Source organism: Eptatretus burgeri, chromosome 15 (assembly GCF_056783735.1).
Source record: "Eptatretus burgeri isolate ZD-2024b chromosome 15, Ebu_testis_v1, whole genome shotgun sequence".
Lineage (NCBI taxonomy): Eukaryota > Metazoa > Chordata > Myxini > Myxiniformes > Myxinidae > Eptatretus > Eptatretus burgeri.
The window spans coordinates 71349890-71365187 of record NC_140975.1 but is presented as its reverse complement, the minus strand read 5'-3'; the positions used below and the strand labels follow the sequence as shown (position 1 = coordinate 71365187).

General features: G+C 42.2%; 1 protein-coding gene across 7 annotated transcripts in view; it reads right to left on the bottom strand.

The window, feature by feature from the left end:
* Positions 1–3843: 3843 nt before the first annotated feature.
* The window catches only part of LOC147012508 (uncharacterized), a 250295-nt gene continuing 238840 nt past the window's right edge, over positions 3844–15298 (bottom strand). For all 7 annotated transcript variants that reach the window (XM_085856900.1, XM_085856896.1, XM_085856898.1 and 4 more), the window contains 2 exons: positions 10320–10435; positions 3844–5124 (listed from right to left, as the gene is read on the bottom strand). In XM_085856900.1, the coding sequence (XP_085713026.1) occupies positions 5098–5124; positions 10320–10435 (143 nt within the window). In that variant the 3' untranslated portion in view covers positions 3844–5097. The remainder of the gene's footprint in view (positions 5125–10319; positions 10436–15298) is intronic.

Here is a 15298-nt window from a genome sequence, read left to right as displayed (position 1 = left end):
TGTGATGCAAGTTCGGTTTTGTTTCAAAGTTTGTGCTATGTGCTGAGGAGTTTTCGGTTTCTATCGGTCTTATCACATCAGGTTTCCCTCTTTCTGTCCATGTGCTTGAACGTGTTTATTTGTACTTTCTCCTTATTACCGTTAGTTATTATTTTCTCCACTTTTTCCTCCACACTCCTGCTATCCCTCCTAACTATATCTTCTGTTTCATGACTTAAAAGGTAAAAAATACAACAACAAAAAACATTTTCCCTTCTCACCTTATACCTCACGTAACCACGTGACTTCCTGTACCGACTATTCTTCTTCCTTTTCTTGCCAAATCTCACTCTGATTGTGAAGGTATTCACCACACACCTTCACGACCTTTTCTTCAAACTTTTTCCTTTACTCTTCCGTCTCCTTCCCTAATCTTAAAAAAAAAGTCTCTTACGAATGCTTCAACTTCCCGTCTCCGCCCAGTTCTTCTTCAAAATCTTCTGTTCAATTCGAAGTCTCTTTCATCATCCTGTATCTAAAAATTACATGTCACAACGTTTCCTTTCTCCACTGTCAATTCTTCTGCACTCCATCCATCTTCCAATATATTTAAACTTATCTGACCCACAAATTCAAAAATCCCATTTTGCAATACTTGTTCGTCTTCCATTATTAATCGTTATTTTTTTCCAAGTTTAGTGCAAATTCATCCAAGCTGGCCTGCAAAGCCAGTCACCCACTGGGCATCCTCCGTCGTGCAAAGTCTTTCATTGGCAAACCTGAGCTCCTGACATATACAAAGCTTTCTTCCGCAGCCTGATGGAGTACTGCTCTCCCCTCTGGACTGGTGCTCCTGCCTCTCACCATTCTTGGCTTCATGCTGTGGAAACCAAGGCATTTAGGATCAATGGTATCTCCTGCGATGAGGCTCAGTCTTTGGCTCTTTCACTCTTTCACCGGAGGCAGGTCCGGTGTTCTTTCAGTCTTCTACCATCTCCTCTCAAATCTCACTCCCCTGCTCTGTCTGTGATATATCACCTGCTACCCCCACCCCCATATTTTCACAGGGTGCTGAAGGTTCACCAGCAATGCCTTTCTGGGAAAACTACCAAAATTACGAATCACTGCTCACCTTCACTCTTTCACTCCTCTTTTTTCCCCACCTTTGGAACAAACTCCTTCACTCTCTTCCATTCCACTCTTCCCTCCAGGTCTTCAAAACAGCTGTTCACCATGCATCTCCCCCCATCCAAAACCACGATCTTTTCTTCCCCTATTAATCCACCCCAAACCCACCTCCTTCAAATTACCTGCTTTCCTTCCTGAAAGTCCCTGTCGTGTGAGGACCTGAAAGTCCCTGTAATGTCCATCTTGTTTACCCTGTGTACGCCGCCCCATCCCTCTCCCTTCCACAGACCTCTTAATGTCTCTGTTCCCCACTGTTTTGTCCTCCCCTCTCATCTCCTGCTCCCCTTGTTGTACATTCTGTGTTTTACCTTTCATACGAGCCTCAACATTGTATACAATAAATAAATAAATAAATAAATAAATAAATAAATAAATAAATACCTCCTGAAATCTACCTCCTAACTCCTTCCCTGTTATACCCTCTCATTACTTACCCCTTCCATCTTGCCCCCCCCCCCCATCCAAGCATCTCTCCACTTTCCTAACAGCTCCTCCTCTGGTATCCCAAACTGTGTGGGCTTCAAACATCTGTGTTCTCCATTCCAAAAGAACAAATGTCTCACACCCTCATTCAGCACACTCCTCAATATCGCGATCACACTCTCTCTTTCCTCTCATCACATCCACTCCCCCTTCTTCTCATCCCCTCAATTTTTGTTCCTCCCCCCACCCGCTCCCATCTCCACAATACCTCTACCCACTCTCATCCCTCCCCTCTCCCCACCTCTCCCTTCTCCCTCCTCCCCCAGGGCCGGGGCTGCTCTCATCATCTCCTCTCTCTCCCTCAATGCTTCCTTCTCACCCCTCCCTCACAAATCAACTGCCTCCTCCCTCTTCAAAGCAAACTTCTCTCTCTTCCCCCTCACCTTTCTCAAAAACTCCTCCCTCACCTTTCTCCCTCAATTCTCCCCCTCACCCTTCTCCCTAAATTCTCTCCCTTCACCCCTCCCTTTCAAATCTCCCCCCTCACTCCCCCTTCTCAAAGCTGCCCCCATTCACATCCACAAAGTTGCCTTCTTCCCCTGCCCTCTCTCTTCCAGCTCATTCCTCCACCTCCTCCAATCTCCCACTTCCCTTTGCCCTCTCTCCTATTACTTCCCACTGCTACTCATCACTTCACTACCGAGCCCTTTGTCCTCCTCCCTGTCTGACCCTCTCTCCTAGCTCTTCTGCAATGTCATCAAACTGTCAACAACTCTCACGACCTCCATCTCTCCTCCCTCTCAATACCCTTCTCTCCTCTCCTCCCCTGCAAAGTCCTTCCTGGGAAAACCTGAGCTCCTGACACAAACAATGCTTTCATTCGCAGTCTGATGGAGCACTGCTCTCGCCTCTGGACTGATGCTCCCACCTCACACCCAGCTCAACTTCACGCTGTGGAAACCAAGGCATTTAGGATTATCGGTATCTCCCGCGATGAAGCTGAGTGTTTGGGTCTCTCACTCTCTCATCTGAGGCAGGTTGGTGGTCTTTCTATCTCCTACCGTCTCCTCCCCGGCCTTGCCCCACCTGCTCTGTCTGTGATCTCCCTCCCCCCCTATATTTATGTAGGGTGCTCAATGTACACCAAAAAACCCCTTCTGGTGAAACCGCCAAAATCACGAATCACTGCTCACGTTCACTCTTTCATTCCTCTTTTTTTCCTGCCTCGAGAACAAACTCCACACTATCTTCAATCCCACTCCTCCCTCCAGGTCTTCAAAACAGCTGTTCACCACCACCTCATGTCTTCCCCCATCCAAAATCTTGATCTTTTCTATCCCTGTTAATCCACCCCAACCCACCTCCTTCAAATTCCTTGTTTTCCTTCCTGAAAGTCCCTGTAGTTCCATTTTGTTTACCCTGTGTACTCCACTCCATCCCTCTCTCCCTTCCACAGATACCTATTGTCTTTGTTCCCCACTATTTTGTGCTTCCCTCTCCCACCCCTCTTGTCTCCTGCCGTGTTATATGTTTCTGTGTGATAGCTCTTACATGAGCCTCGACATGGAATACAAAAAAAACCCAAAAGTCCCACATCTGCTGCTCTCCAGTCACAGACAGGTTGATGACCTCGATATTTTATACTGCCTCTACTCAAAGTCTTTGTTCCCGCTACTCTTTGAAACCACACACTCTCCCCAGCTCGTCAATGTTGTGCACATTCTTCCAGCAACCCATTCCTTGTGAAACACAAAATTCAGATGTGCTGAGCACCCTCCACTCTTTTGTTTGTTCCTCTTTCCTCTCACAAACTTCTTTTTACACAAACATTGCCTGTCCATGACTCATTTTAAGACAATTTCCGAACTGAATGAAAACAGCTTATCGAGAGGCCTGGTCAAGCAATGATGGAACAAGCTCGGCCAAACTTCGACATCTAGAATGAAGCAAACTTCTTGAATTAAATCAAATTACTTTGGTCTTTTCTCAGACTTGGTATCAGCAGGTACTACCAAATGCCCTTTCACACTGTTGTAGAATGGGCTTCAAACAATAAAAACTGTCTCTCAAACCCAGGTCCAAAGGCAAACAAATCCACAGTGGGAGATGTACCCAGTTCACAAATTTGCTCCTTATGCTTGTGCTAGAAAAGTCCAATTACCACCAGGGCAGGTGAGAAGCACTGAAGAAAGATTAATGCAGAAAGCGTGAAAAAGAGGTCTCTCATCTTGACAATTATACCCAAAATCGACCCATGATTATAATCAACTTTAATGCCAAAAATACACAAAGCAAATGACACTGCATGGCATCCACGATCCGGGCTGGACAATACACTTATGAGAGCAGTGCAGCCTTCTTACCGGATTTTAACCCAGAACTGGCGGGTACTGGGTAACACTGAGAAGTTTGCCCATGAGAACATGGGTGAGGGTAAGGGTTAAGGATATAAGGTGGGGTGTGGTAGGGGAGGTTGAGAGCAGGAAGTTGGGCTGAGGCTTCTGTACATGGGGTCAGCTTTCATCAGGTTTATAGGTTGGAACTGCGAGTCGAGACTGACTCCAGAGAGAGATAGACAGAGAGAGAGAGAGAGAGACACAGAGAGAGAGAGAGAGAGAGACACAGAGAGAGAGAGAGAGAGAGAGAGAGCGAGAGAGAGAGAGAGAGAGAGAGAGAGAGAGAGAGAGAGAGAGAGAGAGAGAGAGAGAGAGAGAGAGAGAGAGAGAGAGAGAGAGAGACCGAGCCAGCACACTAATGTTGCCAAGTGTTGGAATGGTCGCAAGAGGATTTCCGACATTGGTCCAATGTCAGCAAAAGTGCCATCTATTTCCCAACGTTAGCCCGTCTTTCCAACGGCAGCCACATGGCATAAAAGAGTGGCACAATGGAGATAGATATGCAGAAAGAGAGAAGGATGCAGAAAGAGAGAGAAAGAAAGAGAGAAGGAAAGGAAGAAAGGGAGACAAGAAGATAGATAGATAGATCAATCAATCTCTAAAGAATTAACAACCCAGAGGGAGTAATGTTCAAGCCAGCATAACAAAGCTTCAGTCTTGGATACGTGTTTCTACCTTAATGGCGTCATCAACGAGACATCAAAGTTTTCAAATGCAAGGCTTTTGGCTTGCACGAACCAGAAATTTATCGACAAAAGGTTTCTTAACCTCTGAAAGCCAAAGTTGGTGCACAGCTGTTTCATTCATCCCAGTCTCATCATCCTGATTGGATATTCCAGTAAGATTTAGTCGTTCAAACAGACAAAGAGCCTGAGACAGCGCCAAGGCAATGACTTTCCAACAGAGAAACTGCCAGCATCAAGAATGCAGAAATGGGAAACTTAGCTGTGATGTTTTCTTGTCCACATTTCACTCCCTAACTCCCCAAATGGGTAGGAGTGGAAGGATAGGGACGGTGCCAACTCCGACTCCAAACATCCGACCTGTCCAATCCCAACTTCCACGCTGTTTGCCACCACTTCTTCATCGAATATTCCATTGTGAATATCCATTATCCATGTTGGCTCATTGTGTGATTCTGTAAGAACAAAAAACAAAATCCAGCAGCAGCGTTTGCAAGAATGGCAACATAACCCACTCTTTGAAACCTGCGAGTGTGAAGAGGAAACTTGATTGTTATTTCTCACTGGTGTGCTTTGGGTTGCCCAAGATCGCATTAAATTGCATGTTGTACATGAAATCAAATGTTGTACATGAAATCATATGTTGTACATGAAATCATATGTTGTACATGAAATCACGTGTTCTGCATCAAATTGCGTATTCCGCATGAAATATCATTTGTACATGAAATCATGTGTTCTGCATCAAATTGCGTGTTCTACATGAAATCATATGTTGTACATGAAATAATGTTGTATATGAAATCACGTGTTCTGCATCAAATTGCGTGTTCCGCATGAAATCATGTGCTGTGCATGAAATTGCACATTCTGCATGAAAATGCATGTTGTAAATGAAATCGCGTGTTGTAGATGAAATCGTGTGTTGTACATGAAATTGCGTTCTGCAGGAAACCACTTGTTCAACAAGAAATTGCCCATTCTGTATGAAAATGCATGTTTTATAAGAAATTGCACTTTAAATGAAATTGCATGTTTTGCATGTTGTGTAAGAAATTGCACATTCTCCATGAAAATGCATGTTGTAGAAGAAATTGCACATTCTCCATGAAATTGCATGTTGTATAAGAAATTGCACTTTACATGAAATTGCCCATTCTGCATGAAATTGCATGTTTTGCATGAAAATGCATATTGTAGAAGAAATTGTACATTCTCCATGAAATTTCATGTTGTATAAGAAATTACACTTCTACATGAAATTGCATGTTGTATCAGAAATTACACTTCTACATGAAATTGCATGTTTTGCATGTTGTGTAAGAAATTGCACATTCTCCATGAAAATGCATGTTGTAGAAGAAATTGCACATTCTCCATTAAATTGCATGTTGTATAAGAAATTGCACTTTACATGAAATTGCCCATTCTGCATGAAATTGCATGTTGTGCATGAAATTGCATGTTGTGCATGAAAATGCATGTTGTATAAGAAATTGTACATTCTCCATGAAATTGCATGTTGTAGAAGAAATTGCATATTCTCCATGAAATTGCATGTTGTATAAGAAATTGCAATTTACATGAAATTGCCCATTCTGCATGAAATTGCATGTTGTGCATGAAAATGCATGTTGTATAAGAAATTGTACATTCTCCATGAAATTGCATGTTGTAGAAGAAATTGCACATTCTCCAAGAAATTGGGTGTTGTATAAGAAATTGTACTTTACATGAAATTTCCCATTCTGCATGAAATTGCATGTTGTGCATGAAATTGCATGTTTTGCATGAAAATGCATGTTGTAGAAGAAATTGTACATTCTCCATGAAAATGCATGTTGTATAAGAAATTGCACTTTACATGAAATTGCCCATTCTGCATGAAATTGCATGTTGTGCATGAAAATGCATGTGGTATAAGAAATTGTACATTCTCCATGAAATTGCATGTTGTAGAAGAAATTGCACTTTACATGAAATTGCCCATTCTGCATGAAATTGCATGTTGTGCATGAAAATGCATGTGGTATAAGAAATTGTACATTCTCCATGAAATTGCATGTTGTAGAAGAAATTGTATATTCTCCGTGAAATTGCGTGTTGTAGAAGAAATTGCACTTTACATGAAATTGCCCATTCTGCATGAAATTGCATGTTGTGCATGAAAATGCATGTTGTATAACAAATTGTAAATTCTCCATGAAATTGCATGTTGTAGAAGGAATTGCACATTCTCCATGAAATTGGGTGTTGTATAAGAAATTGCACTTTACATGAAATTGCCCATTCTGCATGAAATTGCATGTTGTGCATGAAAATGCATGTTGAATAAGAAATTGTACATTTTCCATGAAATTGCATGCTGTAGAAGAAATTGCACATTCTCCATGAAATTGCATGTTGTATAAGAAATTGTACATTTTCCATGAAAATGCATGTTGTATAAGAAATTGCACATTCTCCATGAAAATGCATGTTGTATAAGAAATTGCACATTCTCCATGAAAATGCATGTTGTAGAAGAAATTGCACATTCTCCATGAAAATGCATGTTGTAGAAGAAATTGCACATTCTCCATGAAATTGCATGTTGTATAAGAAATTGCAACTTTACATGAAATTTCCCATTCTGCATGAAATTGCATGTTGTGCATGAAAATGCATGTTGTATAAGAAATTGTACATTCTCCATGAAATTGCATGTTGTAGAAGAAATTGCACTTTACATGAAATTGCGCATTTTGCATGAAATTGCATGTTGTGAATGAAAATGCATGTTGTGTAAGAAATTGTACATTCTCCATGAAATTGCGTGCTGTAAAAGAAATTGCACATTCTCCATGAAATTGCATGTTGTATAAGAAATTGTACATTCTCCATGAAATTGCATGTTGTATAAGAAATTGCACTTTACATGAAATTGCCCATTCTGCATGAAATTGCATGTTGTGCATGAAAATGCATGTTGTATAAGAAATTGTACATTCTCCATGAAATTGCATGTCACATAAGAAATTGTACATTCTACATGAAATTGCTTGTTGTATAAGAAATTACACTTCTACACGAAATTGCATGTTTTGCATGAAAATGCATGTTGTGGAAGAAATTGCACATTCTCCATGAAATTGGGTGTTGTAAATGAAATCAGGTGCTCTACATGAAATCGCGTGTTGTAAATGAAATCACACATTCTGTATGAAATCACATCTTGTAAATGAAATCACATGTGTATGAAATTGCGTGTATAAATGAAATCACATGTTGTATAAGAAATACAACATGTGATTTCATTTACATGAAATGTAAATTCTACATGAATTAATTTACATTTACTTCTACATGAAATTGCGCATTCTCCATGAAATCACATGTTGTGCATGAAACACGCTGTACCTGAAATTGCACTTCTCCATGAAATTGCACATTCTGTATGAAATTGCATGCTGTGAATGAAATTGTGTGTTGTAAATGAAATCGTGTGTTGTATATGAAATTACATGTTGTCAATGAAATTGCGTGTTGTGCATGAAGTCACCTGTTGTATATGAAATCACATATTGTGCAGGAAATCGCATGTTGTATATGAAATCACATGTTGTGAATGAAGTCACATGTTGTGCATGAAATCATGAGTTGTGAATAAAATGACATGTTGTAAATGAAATTGTGTTGCGCATGAAATCATGTGTTGTATATGAAATCACATGCTGTGCATGAAGTCACGTGTTGTGCGTGAAATCATGAGTTGTAAATGAAATCACATGTTGTAAATGAAATCGCGTGTTGTAAATGAAGTCACGTGTTGCGCATGAAATTGTGTGTTGTAAATGAAATCACATGTTGTAAATGAAATTGTGTGTTGTATATGAAATCGCATGTTGCGCATGATGTCATGTGTTGTATGTGAAATCACATGTTGTGCATAAAATCGCGTGTTGTATAAGAAATCATGTGTTGTACAAGAAATCACATGTTCTGCATGAAATCGCGTGTTGTTTATGAAATCGCTCTTCGACAGGAAATTTCACATTCTGCATGAAATCACATGTTGTAAATGAAATTGTGTGTTGTATATGAAATCGCGTGTTGTGCATGAAGTCACGTGTTGTGCATGAAATCGCGTGTTGTATATGAAATCGCATGTTGTATATGAAATTGCGTGTTGTGCATTAAATCATGTGTTCTGCATGAAATCGCTCTTCGACAGGAAATTGCACATTCTGCATGAAGTTATGCATTGCGAATGAAATTGCGTTTTGTCCATGAAGTTGCCTGTTGTGCAAGAAGTCATATGTTATCAATGAAATCACAAGTTCTACATGAAATTGCGTGTTGTGCATGAAATTGTGCGTTGGAAATGAAATAACGTGTTGTGCATGAAATCACGTTGTGCATGAAATTGCGGGTTGTGCATGAAATCGCGTGTTGTATATGAAATCACATGTTGTGCATGAAATCACGTGTTGTATGTGAAATCACATGTTGTGCATGAAGTCGCATGTTGTGAATGAAATCGCTCTTCGACAGGAAATTGCACATTCTGCATGAAGTTGTGCATTGTGAATGAAATCGCGTTTTGTCCATGAAGTTACCTGTTGTGCAAGAAGTCATATGTTATCAATGAAATCACAAGTTCTACATGAAATTGCGTGTTGTGCATGAAATTGTGCGTTGTATATGAAATAACGTGTTGTGCATGAAATCACGTTGTGCATGAAATTGCGGGTTGTGCATGAAATCGCGTGTTGTAGATGAAATCACATGTTGTGCATGAAATCACATGTTGTATGTGAAATCACATGTTGTGCATGAAGTCGCTCTTCGACAGGAAATTGTACATTCTGCATGAAGTTGTGCATTGTGAATGAAATTGCGTTTTGTCCATGAAGTTACCTGTTGTGCAAGAAGTCATATGTTATCAATGAAATCACAAGTTATACATGAAATTGCATGTTGTGCATGAAATTGTGCATTGTAAATGAAATCATGTGCTCCACATGTAATCATGTGTTGTACATGAAATTGCGAGTTGTACATTAAATCAAATGTTGTAAACTAAATTGTGTGTTGTGCATGAAATTATGTGTTGCATATGAAATTGCACTTCCACATGAAATTGCACATTCTGCATGAAGTCGCTTGTCGTAAATGAAATCACATGATCCACCAGAAATCGCATAATGTGCATGAAATTGCGTTTTGTTTATGAAATCACGTGTTGTAAATGAAATCGTGTGTTGTGCATGAAATCGCGTGTTGTATATGAAATCACTTGCTCAACATGTAATCATGTGTTGTACATTAAATCACGTGTTGTAAATGAAATCGCGTGTTGTGCATGAAGTCACGTGTTGTCTATGAAATCACTTGCTCAACATGTAATCATGTGTAGTACATTAAATCGCGTGTTGTATATGAAATTGTGCTTCTACGTGAAAATGCACACACTGCATGAAATCATATGCTCTACATGAAATCATGCGTTGAACATGAAATGGCATGTTGTGCATGGAATTTGTGTTCTACATGGAGTTTGTGTTCCAGAAATATTCTAAAGTTACTGATAAGGCATTTCTTTTCTCTCCTGAATCTCTATTCCCTCCACCAATGTCCCAAGCCATTCACACCCTTCACCGTTTCTGACCTGCAGCTCTGTCTGGAAGAAGAATTTCTGAGGGCAATGCGAACAGTCGTAGATCTTATCATCTTGTCCATGAGCCGAAAAGATGTGTTGCTGCAGCCGGCATGCCTGCACAAACACTGCAAACAAGGTTTAAAGTTCTGTGGAATGGTAAGGGTTTGGTATGCAGGTCATTGTCATGCAGTTGTGGTATGGCTCAGATGCGATGTCATGATCTGGATGTCATCCTAAATTTAGCAACTCAGCTACTGTTAAGTGGAGCATACCTTACTTCTTATCACTTTAATCCTTTCGCATCTTGGAGAGGAGAAGAAAGAGAGAGAAAGAGAAAGGGAGAGAGAGAATAAGAGTGGGGGAAAGAGAGAGGGAGAGAGGGGGAGAGGGAGAGGGGGAGAGGGGAGAGAGGGGGAGAGGGGAAGAGTGAGAGTGAGTGAGACTAAGAAGGGTGAGAGAGAGAATAATAGGGAGTGAGTGAGAGAGGTGGAGAGAGAGGGAGGGAAATAGAAAGAGAGGGAGGGAAATAGAAAGAGAGGGAGGGAGTGAAGGAGGGGAAGGGAGAAGGGGAGAGAGACAGAGACAGAGACAGAGACAGAGACAGAGACAGAGACAGAGACAGAGACAGAGACAGAGACAGAGAGAGAGAGAGAGAGAGAGAGAGAGAGAGAGAGAGAGAGAGAGAGAGAGAGAGAGAGAGAGAGAGAGAGAGAGTTATTTACGACCGTGCCCTGGTCGACAGTCGCTCCAATTAGCGCCCTAGTCACCCACGCATCCCACCAGCATGCTCACAGTCCCAATAGCTACCCTGCAAGCCACAGGTAGCCAAATAATTTGACAAAAGGGCGGCCGGCAGGCCGGAAGCCGGATCCGTTCTTTCCCCCTGCCAGGCTACAGGAATGTGTCGGGCCTCCACCGGCCCCTTGTTAGCCGATGAGGCCGGGTGCAGACGGAAAGGTGCCCAGCGTGCAAGGAAGGCAGGGCTAATTCTCTGTCAATTTGAAATTCAAATGGGGCGAGAAGGCGTGACGTTGGCACCGACCCTCTGCTGCTTCCAGTGCTTGTTAGAGATCTTATGTTAACCCTTTCTTGGCCCTAAGTCCACATACCAGCTCGCACAAGAGAAAATTTGGGACATTCACATGTGGATGGCAGTCCTTGCGCCAGATTACGAGTTTTAGTCCGAGCACCATCAATGAATATGCGACAAGAAGACCTTGCAAACTTTGCAACGTGACTTTTCACAGCACGTGGTCCTGAAACCCTGCTTTCTACCCATCCCAACCACCAACCCCCACTCCACCTCTGCAGTGCCCTGTTCCCTGGCCGCCTGCCCCGCTGAAGTCATGAAACTAGCATCCCCCGGCTGCTCTCCATCAGGCTTGCCGCCACACAGGCTGCATTATTAAGCAGCCCACAGCTCATTTGGGTTGCCCATTTCCCGTCGCCTGCTCCCCAAACTCTGGCGAATTAGGCCGGTCGCATCTCTTGAGGTAGGGGCAGTGGGGTGGGAGCACGGCAAGGGAAGCAATATTCGAGTGAAATACGTTAAGCTGAACTTGAAGTTTCACACATATTTGTAGGCCTTTTGTTAGTTTGTGTTTTATGCTCCAATTCGTTCTTTTTATCAGAACCGATATCTCAGTTTCCAACAGCACTTATTACCTGCTTCCTTCGACCAGAGATTCCTGTGTACTTTGGCCACAGCCCCATGATTATCTTAACCATCTTGCCTCATACTATTTCCATACGAGCTTGTACCTTGAGCAGCTCTTGTGGTTGACTGATGTTTCTTTGCAACCACAATATAAATGCCAGAAGCGAAGTGCATAAAAAAAACAATTGATTGCTTGCAGTGGCCATCCGATTTATATCCATGCTTGGGTTGGTAACACCATGCAAATTGTTACACTTCCATTGCAGGGTGCTATTGTAGCAGCTCTCCAACAGGAATCAATTTGGACTTCGGTCAGCATATCAGTACACAATGGTCTACTCCATGTCCGTCTGCTCCAACACACAGCGTGCTCACTGAACTCTATATCTGTGAAGCCTTGTAATCCAGGTGGTACTTTTTAATCGATGGCCTTTATCATTTGTGAATAACCTTTACAGGTGCATCATAAATAATGATGTCATAACATATTAAAATAACCTCAAGGTATCAATTTGAACTTTTCAAATTTAGATTCGAGTTCCAAATATCTGTCTGTTTCTTTCACTCTTAACCTGCTCCCCCACCTCCTTTCTCTCATTCCTCCTTCACCCAGCAGTGAAGCGTGCTGGCTCGCACAAGTCTGGCTCAGAGCGGCATTTTTATGGTGGTGACGCTGGTGACATTGCGAGTAATTAATGCAGAGAGGCAGGACGGGAGCAGATGGCGTCTATGGGGACCCGCCTTCCCGCTCGCCCCCCTATTGCTTCACCCCTCCATCGCCCCCCTCACCTCACCACCCCCCATCCCTGTTTCTACATTTTCTACACACCCTTCAAAACATCCTGGTGAGCTTATGGTGGGAGGACTGACAAGCCTCAAAAATTCGAGTGAGAATCACACAGCAGGACTACTATCAGTCTCTTTTTTGCTCTCCCTTTACTTTCTCTCACTCTCACTCAAGTTTACTCTATATTTCTCTCTTTCACTCACTGGTATGCTGTGAATGAGCTACAAGATAGATTTGCATTATTGTTGCTCTGACTATTTGTCTTCCTGGTGAAGAAATACATTGAAAATGACCCTCAAAGTCATCTTTAGCCATACCAAAAAAGCTAGTGACCATTTTACGTTGTACCTTTGGGCAATGGTTGTTTGCTTTTTTAATACTGACTACTCATGATAAATTCGTCTATCTCTACCACTCTCATTTTCTATCATTCCATAATTGTAATTTATTTTTCATTCCCACCTTTTCAATCACTCTTACTCTCACCCCCAGTTGCACTCGCTGTACATGAATGTGTGCCGCACCCCAAATCCCCACCAAGTGTTGACACGAGGTGCCCGACCACCTCCCGCTTCACACCCATCCCTCAAAGCTCTAAACCCTCGGTCTTGGCTTTCTGGGTAAAAGTTCTGCTTGTGTCTTTCTTCCAATTTGTACGCAGCGGATACTCTGTAACCCCACGAGACTTATTTGTCAGTCACCAAGGAAAATCTATGGGCCAATTGGCCACACGAGGTTACCGTCAAGTTTATGGCTCGTCCATTCACATATCCCTGACCTTCTTAAAGTAGAGTCAGAAAAAAAAATAACAGAAATGTTGGCTTCGAGATTAAAATCCTTCCCGAGCATTGTATGCTGAACTCAAACTCTTCGCTAGCAAGAGAACAGATGCCAGCAAATGGATCAACACTACTTTAATCATCATATTCGAGCATTGTCCCCTTATCCTCACATACTGTAAGTAGTTAATTTAGTACAATGATGCCGCATATGCAAACTACAAGGAGTGTCCTTGTAGTTTGCATATGCGGCATCGGTAGCGCACATACCTCCGCCACGTAATGCATGATCCAGGAGAATATATTGGGCCCAATACGTTTTTGAAATATAATGCCATATAATCGTTTTTGGCCCCACCTCTCAACGGTAAAGAATCACTTTAAAAATTAAATCATTCTCGGATCCATATTCAGATTTGGATCTTCACCAAAATCGAATCAATTTGTCGTGGTCACACACCGAACCTGTCCAAGTTTCATTCAAATCCGTCCTCAACATTTTGAGATAATGTGATACATATAATTTTTGGCCCTATCTCTTAATGGTGAAGAATGACTTTTAAAATTCTAGTCGTTGGATCCGGATCCGGATGTTCACCAAAATCTAATCAGTTCGTTCTTGTCACACACCCAAACAGCACACCAAATTTCATCAGGATCCGTCCACAACTTTTTTGAGATATCCTGCACACAGACGAACAAGCATACAAACAAACAGACAGAGAGGGGTGAAAATATAACCTCCTTCACCTTTGGTGGCGGAGGTAAAAAAAACAAACCACCACAAAGACCCGATATAGGACGGAACGTAACTCTCAGAAGGACCTCCTCAAACATAAGGACTTACAGAGTAAATGCCTTCCCTTTCCAAAATGTTCTCACGACATTTGATATCGGGTTTCGTGAGAAACCAGAGGAGATTTTAGTAAGGGTTTTACTAGACTCCAGTAACTTGAGTGAGTTCTTGTACACTATCGATTCCATGTGGTGGCACATTGACATCCATCCATCAGGACCAGACTGTGCAGAGCGTTGGTGCTGCCTAAGCAGTCTCCTTGGCTATTGGGCACAATCCTGGACGGGTCGCCACCCCGACACAGTATACCAACATGCTGGCACTCATTTTGCCGACCTTGGAAGGATGACAGGCTGAGTTAACCCCACCTGGTATTAATTCAAGAGCTGAGCGGGATTTGAACTCAGGACCTCGGATCCCAAGCCCGCCATCCTAACCATGAAGCCAACACTAGGCATATACATTGATATCATTAGAAAAAAATATAGGCAATGCCCCTGCGCTCACCTGGTAGAACCAGGGAACCACTGGTAGGCATGGATGACCCATTAAATATGCAGATTATCCAATGGTTCAAACAAACTTGTGAATGGAATACTCCCTGCTTTCCTTCCTGAAAGTCCTTATCGTGTCCACCTTGTTTACCCTGTGTACCCCGCCCCATCCCTCTCCCTTCCACAGATCTCCTCATGTCTCTGTGCCACTGTTTTTTCCTTCCATCTCCCACCCTTCTTGGCTCCTGCTCCCCTTATATGTTCTGTGTGTTAGCTCTCATACGAGCCTCGACACTGCATACAAAAAAAAATGAAAAAGGCACCGTGCAGAGATGATTAAAACCAGGTTATATCGAAATTGGGTGAATACTTTTTGAGAAGAAGTCAAAAGTAGCGATCCTGGAATCGTAATGACCTTTGACCTTTAAATTGACCGAACGAATATGGGTTGTAATTTTTTGATGGCATTTGCAAA